This window comes from Spea bombifrons, chromosome 4 (assembly GCF_027358695.1).
Source record: "Spea bombifrons isolate aSpeBom1 chromosome 4, aSpeBom1.2.pri, whole genome shotgun sequence".
Lineage (NCBI taxonomy): Eukaryota > Metazoa > Chordata > Amphibia > Anura > Pelobatidae > Spea > Spea bombifrons.
In genome coordinates this window covers 42,898,286-42,906,530 of record NC_071090.1, presented here as the reverse complement: position 1 = coordinate 42,906,530, position 8,245 = coordinate 42,898,286, and the positions used below count along the sequence as shown (strand labels likewise).

Below are 8,245 nucleotides of genomic sequence, written 5' to 3'. Positions count from 1 at the left end.
CTTTTTGGTGGGAGTCCTCCTTGAATGAAATGCGAGGAAGCACATATTAGCATGTATTATTTAAGTAAAAAATAATTATAATTAAAATGATGCATATTCATTTTTCTTAATAAATGTTTGTAATTAAAATATAGATAAAATAATAAATTGTATTTATTGTTCTAAATGTATTTATATGGTATATATATATATATATATATATATATATATATATATATATATATATAGCTATTTATTATTTAATTACCAAGGTATTTCTTTTTTTAGTGTTTATTTAAAAAAATACAGGGCTGCATACTTGTTATACGGCCTAAATGAAAAAAAAAGTTGATGTGGCTAGTGATTAGTGTGCTTGTGTTGCTTATATCTGAAGCTAATTACTTGACACCTGATAGTGTTGTTGCAAATAATTGTAAGCAGTTCTTAAGTTGAGATGGCAAGAGTGTTACTGGGATGCATTGGAAGGTATGTAATGCATGCTGAGTTGAGATATCAGTTTAACAAATATTTTGACACCTCCCCTCTATTTGGAGCTAGCAGTGGGAAGCCAGCATGATGTCTTGCCTAATCTGGGACGTGCTAATTCTTTCAATCTAGTTAATATTCTTGTTAGTATGCATCTAATTGTCAAGGTTTATCTCTTGGGAAAACATGGTCTAAGTGATCCTCATTAGGCTTCTACGGACCCATCTAAAACTTTTTTACATGTTTTTTTTTCCCCATTGGACTATAGCAGGGGCGTCCAACATGCGGCCCGCGGGCCAAATGCGGCCCGCCGGGGTCCGAGGTGCGGCCCGCGCGAGATCTGCAGCGGTAGCCGCACCTCCACTGCTGACAGCAAGCCTAACTCACCGCGGCGACCGGAGGAACACAGCGTGCGCACCTCCTCTACCCTGCATGTGAGGGAGAGAAGCGCACGTCACCCGAGGAGCGGCGGGGGAAGTTTTTCGCCACATGATCCCTCCTCTTCCCTGCGTGTGACGTCATACGCAAGGGTCAGAGTGAGGGAGGAAGTTCACCGGGACGCCAGGTACGTGGAGGAGCAGCCTTACAACGTAAAGTTTATATATTTAAAAAATCAATAAAGTATATTAAAAAAAAAAAAAAAACAATTTAAAGTTAAATGAACCAACAGTGTGCTCCCAGGCCAAAACCCACAGTGTGCCCCCCAGGCCAAAACCCACAGTGTGCCCCCCAGGCCAATACTGGGGGCACACTGTGGGTTTTGGACTGGGGGCACACTGTGGATATTGGCCTGGGGCACCCTGTGGGTTTTGGCCTGGGGCACACTGTGGGTACCATTCATTTAACTTCACACAGTGTGACCCCCAGGCCAATACCCACAGTGTGTCCCCAGACCAAAACCCACAGTGTGCCCCCCAGACCAACACCCACAGTGTGCCCCCAGGTCAGTACCCACAGTGTGCCCCCAGGCCAATACCCATAGTGTGCCCCCAGGCCAGTACCCACAGTGTGCCCCCAGTATTGGCCTGGGGGCACACTTTGGGTTTTGGCCTGGGGGGCACACTGTGGGTTTTGGCCTGGGGGGCACACTGTGGGTATTGACTGGGGGCACACTGTGGGTACCATTCATTTAACTTCACACAGTGTGCCCCACAGACCAATACCCACAGTGTGCCCCCAGGCCAATACCCACAGTGTGCCCCCAGGCCAATACCCACAGTGTGCCCCCAGGCCAATACCCACAGTGTGTCCCCAGTCAGTACCCACAGTGTGCCCCCAGGCCAATACCCACAGTGTGTCCCCAGTATTGGCCTGGGGGCACACTGTGGGTATTGACTGGGGGCACACTGTGGGTACCATTTATTTAACTTAACACAGTGTGCCCCCCAGACCAATACCCACAGTGTGACCCCCAGACCAATACCCACAGTGTGCCCCCATGCCAATACCCACAGCCTGAATCTAGCCTGTACCCACAGTGTGCTCCGGCCTGACTGAATCCAGCCTGTACCCACAGTGTGCTCCGGCCTGACTGAATCCAGCCTGTACCCACAGTGTGCTCCAGCCAGCCTGAATCAGCCCAATACTGTGAGTTACTGCTATGCATCTCTGTGATGCACATTGCATATAATTGTGCTGTTGTGGGGCATTATGAGACACATCACATATGATTGTTAATTGTACTGCTGTTGAGCTCTGTGCCTGGGGGCACACTTTGGGTTTTGGCCTGGGGGGCACACTTTGGGTTTTGGCCTGGGGGGCACACTGTGGGTATTGACTGGGGGCACACTGTGGGTACCATTCATTTAACTTCACACAGTGTGCCCCCCAGGCCAATACCCACAGTGTGCCCCCAGGCCAATACCCACAGTGTGCCCCCAGGCCAATACCCACAGTGTGCCCCCAGGCCAATACCCACAGTGTGTCCCCAGTCAGTACCCACAGTGTGCCCCCAGGCCAATACCCACAGTGTGTCCCCAGTATTGGCCTGGGGGCACACTTTGGGTTTTGGCCTGGGGGGCACACTGTGGGTATTGACTGGGGGCACACTGTGGGTACCATTCATTTAACTTCACACAGTGTGCCCCACAGACCAATACCCACAGTGTGCCCCCAGGCCAATACCCACAGTGTGCCCCCAGGCCAATACCCACAGTGTGCCCCCAGGCCAATACCCACAGTGTGTCCCCAGTCAGTACCCACAGTGTGCCCCCAGGCCAATACCCACAGTGTGTCCCCAGTATTGGCCTGGGGGCACACTGTGGGTATTGACTGGGGGCACACTGTGGGTACCATTTATTTAACTTAACACAGTGTGCCCCCCAGACCAATACCCACAGTGTGACCCCCAGACCAATACCCACAGTGTGCCCCCATGCCAATACCCACAGCCTGAATCTAGCCTGTACCCACAGTGTGCTCCGGCCTGACTGAATCCAGCCTGTACCCACAGTGTGCTCCGGCCTGACTGAATCCAGCCTGTACCCACAGTGTGCTCCAGCCAGCCTGAATCAGCCCAATACTGTGAGTTACTGCTATGCATCTCTGTGATGCACATTGCATATAATTGTGCTGTTGTGGGGCATTATGAGACACATCACATATGATTGTTAATTGTACTGCTGTTGAGCTCTGTGAGACACTTACACACTGTGCATTGCTGTGGATTTTATTGGCGTGGAGCTCTGTGAGACACTTACACACTGTGCATTGCTGTGGATTTTATTGGCGTGGAGCTCTGTGAGACACTTACACACTGTGCATTGCTGTGGATTTTATTGGCGTGGAGCTCTGTGAGACACTTACACACTGTGCATTGCTGTGGATTTTATTGGCGTGGAGCTCTGTGAGACACTTACACACTGTGCATTGCTGTGGATTTTATTGGCGTGGAGCTCTGTGAGACACTTACACACTGTGCATTGCTGTGGATTTTATTGGCGTGGAGCTCTGTGAGACACTTACACACTGTACATTGCTGTGGATTTTATTGGCGTGGAGCTCTGTGAGACACTTACACACTGTACATTGCTGTGGATTTTATTGGCATGGAGCTCTGTGAGACACTTACACACTGTGCATTGCTGTGGATTTTATTGGCGTGGAGCTCTGTGAGACACTTACACACTGTACATTGCTGTGGATTTTATTGGCGTGGAGCTCTGTGAGACACTTACACACTGTGCAATGCTGTGGATTTTATTGGCGTGGAGCTCTGTGAGACACTTACACACTGTACATTGCTGTGGATTTTATTGGCGTGGAGCTCTGTGAGACACTTACACACTGTGCAATGCTGTGGATTTTATTGGCGTGGAGCTCTGTGAGACACTTACACACTGTACATTGCTGTGGATTTTATTGGCGTGGAGCTCTGTGAGACACTTACACACTGTACATTGCTGTGGATTTTATTGGCGTGGAGCTCTGTGAGACACTTACACACTGTACATTGCTGTGGATTTTATTGGCGTGGAGCTCTGTGAGACACTTACACACTGTACATTGCTGTGGATTTTATTGGCGTGGAGCTCTGTGAGACACTTACACACTGTACATTGCTGTGGATTTTATTGGCGTGGAGCTCTGTGAGACACTTACACACTGTACATTGCTGTGGATTTTATTGGCGTGGAGCTCTGTGAGACACTTACACACTGTGCATTGCTGTGGATTTTATTGGCGTGGAGCTCTGTGAGACACTTACACACTGTACATTGCTGTGGATTTTATTGGCGTGGAGCTCTGTGAGACACTTACACACTGTGCATTGCTGTGGATTTTATTGGCGTGGAGCTCTGTGAGACACTTACACCATTACTATGAGAAAGCATTTCTTGTTGCGGCCACAAATGGTGACTTTTTCTTTCTTGTACAAAGAATCGTCTTGTCAAGCCCTGACAATGGATAAATGGCTTAAAAAATCACAACCACAGGACTCCCACGTGACTGAGGAATGTGCCAGTAGTAGCAAAGAACCACCAACAAAGAAGACACGAGCATTGGAAGTAGAAAATCGCAAAATCAAAGAAGAATGGGAAATTGAGTTTTTTGTGACAGAAAAGGACTCCAAGCCATATTGTCTGCTTTGCAACAAAACTCTTGCTATCGGTAAAAAATACAATGTGAAACGTCATTATGACACAACTCACGCTGAAATGGAGAAGAGATTTCCTCCTAAATCTGAGCAAAGAAAGCAGGAGTTAGAAAAGATAAAAAGGCAGCTGAATGCGCAGGCAGAGCGAATGAGAAAATTCATAGGTGAAGGTGACATGATCCAAATTGCCACACTAAGATGCTCTTGGATTTTGGCGAGGCGAAAGAAATCTTTTGCAGATGCAGAAATGCTGAAAGAAACTCTACTAGCAGCACTGGAAGCTCTTACTTTTGACTTTACCGAAAAAGAAAGAGAAAAACTGACAAAAAGAGTCAAGATGATGCCGTTAAGCCGACAAACGACAGCTAGACGAATCGTCAATTTGTCTCAGAATATTGAAGATCAACTGAAAAAAGAGCTGAATTCTTGTCTCTCATTTAGTATCGCTCTTGATGAATCCACCGACATGAGAGACACTGCGCAGTTGTGCATTTGGATAAGACTGGTCACCAAAGATTTTGAAGTGAAGGAAGAATTACTAGCCTTGTCCCCAATTAATGACCGAACACGAGGATGCAATATACTTCAAGCTGCCAGTAAGGAGTTTGAAAAATTTGGATTAAATATGCAAAAACTGACTTCACTTGCCACAGACGGGGCACCTTCAATGAAAGGGAAAAATGAAGGTTTCAGCAGATTGTTCCAATTAAAGGAGAAAGTTTGTGTTCCCAGCTTCCACTGCATTATACATCAGGAGAGTTTGTGTTGTGAACTGTTTAAGTCAGGTGAATTGCACGAGGTGATGGAAGAAGTAATAAAGATTGTAAATTTTATCCGTGCTCGTGCCCTCAACCATCGGCAATTTCTGGGATACCTGGAAGAAGTTGAAGCAGAGTATGGAGATTTAATATATTTTAATGTAGTCAGATGGTTAAGTCGCGGAAATGTGTTGAAAAGGTTTACAGAGCTGCTTCCACAGATAAGGGATTTTTTGGAATTAAAATGCTCCCAGAGACCCAACTTGTCAGACCCTCAGTGGCTCACAAAGCTGTACTTCCTTACAGAATTGACAAGACACCTGAACACACTGAACTTGAAACTACAGGGAAGAAACAAAAGCATTGCAGATTTGTACAAAGAAGTCCAGATATTCAGACTGAAACTGGACATGTGGATTGAGCAAATAGCACTGGGAGATTGCACTCATTTCCCATTGCTAAACTCCCCTGAACTCAGTGGAGTCCCAGATTTTAAACAACTGGAGAGCTATTTGCTTGAAACAAAATCCCAATTTCAAAAAAGGTTCAAGGACTTTGATGAGTTTAGTTCATGCTTTGACTTTCTTCGCCTCCCTTTGAAATGCAAGCCTCAGGATGTGTCTGAATTTTCACGAATAGGCGCTATCAACATAGCAAAATTTCAAGAGGAACTGATTGAACTAAAATCGAACTATGTCCACCAAGAAGACCCAGTGTCTCTGGACTTTTGGAGACAGATATATAAATCACAAAACTATCCAGAAACTTCGACCTATGTTGCCAAGCTCTGGGCAATGTTTGGGTCTACTTGGCTCTGTGAAAGCACATTCTCGTTTATGAAGCTGCTCAAATCCAAGCTGAGAGCCACATTAAGTGATGTTAACTTGGAATCCGAATTAAGATGTGGCCTGACTGAATACACTCCAGAGTTCTCAAACATAGTTCAGTCAGCTAATTACCAGTACTCTCATTAGATTTTGTAACCTTTTTGTGCAGTTTTATTTGACTAAACTTGTGTTAAAATGGTTCGTGGAATTACTTTGTTTTACTGTTTTAAGTAATTTAGTATTTATGGAATAATATATAAAAGTTGATTAAAAAAACTGTTTGTCGACTGGTTTTTTAATTATTGCCAAATTAACTCAGTATTAATATGTATTACAAAGCTAAAAGGCCATATTTTCTCTCAGTGAAAAATTAGTGCGGCCCACGAACACATCCATTTCTGATGAAGTGGCCCACTGCAGAAATAACTTGGACGCCCCTGGACTATAGGATGGAACTCCACTTGTAAGATTTTAGCATACAGAAACGAATATAGTATAAACACTGTACTGCCATGATGATCAATTAAGAAAATAGGTTATGACCATTATCTTAAAATCAATAGCTTATATTCTAATGTCACATTTCCTTATAGTCTAATAAACAATGCAAAATGAATCCATATTGTAACGCCATTAACCTAAGGAAAACATATCCCAAAAGTAGGGGATTAACTCATTAATCAATTGTGCCATTGTTTGATATAAGATACTACTGTAACTAAGATATATTCATATAAGTAATACTGTTCATCGCTAGGGAACCGGTTATGCATCATACCAAATTCCTGTTATTTGTAGCCCTCTATTAAATATATGGACAAGTCAATGTTGTTTGCTTGAACCGGGCTCATCAAGAGATAAGTGTGAGCCAGAGCAGGGTCAGTTCAAAGAGTATTTTGCTCTACGCAAGCATTTAGGTTATAGCTCAAACAGTGCTCGTATCATGGCCTACCACTGAATAACTCACCAACCTCTTCCATGTAAATTTGCTTGTAAATCTATGTGTGATATCACTATAAACCAAGATATATCATCTCTGGTTTATTTCAAATATATCATAGCAACACTTACCTCAACTGCTGTCCACTTCTAAGGCAATAGATGCAGTCTTTTGGGTTTATTATGATCTCTAAGACTTCCAGAACGAAACATAATATTATTAGGTTGCTTTCACAAGGCAGCCTTATGGAGGACAATCTATCTACACTTGCAGAAAATCAATATCATCTTCATATTTTTCATCTATTATATAGACTCTGCACCAGGTTTGAAATGTGTTAACAATGGTAGTGCTGTTGTGTGAAACAAAAACAGTTTTCAGTTGTAATTAGTGCTGTCCTTAAATTGGTAAACAGCGATTTTTGCATTTCTTTTTCCATACTTGTCAAGCATCTAGGGATTTTCTAATCAATGTTTTGACTTGCAAGTGATTAGGCCCCTCTGTGTGCTTTGCAGTGCATTCACTCCCTGAAAAACCTGTAGGTTATGAATGTTCTGAATGGTTGTTCTAAATTTGTTACATACAACACTGGTCTAAATTGCACACCAAAGTGGGACTGTCACAACTGGACTCTATATCCAGCTCTATATGGTTTTATAGGTCTATTCATATTTGGAAATTTGAATCATTAATTTATAAAGAAAGTTATGAAGTGCACGGCAAAGTAAAACAAATGTATATTTGTAAGCAGATACAATTTTTGTTGGTAGATATTTATCTCTATTTGGTAAGAAAATTATTACTGTCAAAATGATATTGTTTATGCAAAATGCTAAATATGTCTTAATACAAAAAAAAACCGCCACATTTTTACTGACCAACCCATTCGTCCTGTACCAGATAATTAAATTGTAGCATTTTTAAAAATTGTTTAAGACACAAAAATACTATATTTTCTTAGATATCTAGTTCCAAAACGTAACATTTAAAGCCTTCAAAATAATTATCTTAAAATACTGAAATGTATGTACATAGTTCTGTGGTACAATTTTGTTAATATATAGTTGTGAGAACAGTAACACTATATTATACTAACGGACTGCCTTGCTGATTCTGTTATATCATTTTATTTTACAAGTCTAGTATGTATGTATTACCA

The 8,245-nt window shown here is 43.0% G+C and overlaps 1 protein-coding gene across 1 annotated transcript; it reads left to right on the top strand.

Annotated features, from left to right (window-relative positions):
• The first annotated feature begins 933 nt into the window (after positions 1–933).
• On the top strand, positions 934–6,293 carry LOC128491349 (general transcription factor II-I repeat domain-containing protein 2-like). The gene is made up of 2 exons (XM_053463666.1): positions 934–1,030; positions 4,345–6,293. Exon 2 carries the CDS (start codon positions 4,368–4,370, stop codon positions 6,291–6,293), a length of 1,926 nt encoding a protein of 641 aa, XP_053319641.1. The 5' UTR covers positions 934–1,030; positions 4,345–4,367.
• Positions 6,294–8,245: the final 1,952 nt, after the last annotated feature.

What these genes read in the sequence shown, in the direction of transcription:
- LOC128491349 (XM_053463666.1), top strand. Translation starts at nt 4,368, where the DNA reads ATGGATAAATGGCTTAAAAAATCACAACCACAGGACTCCCACGTGACT.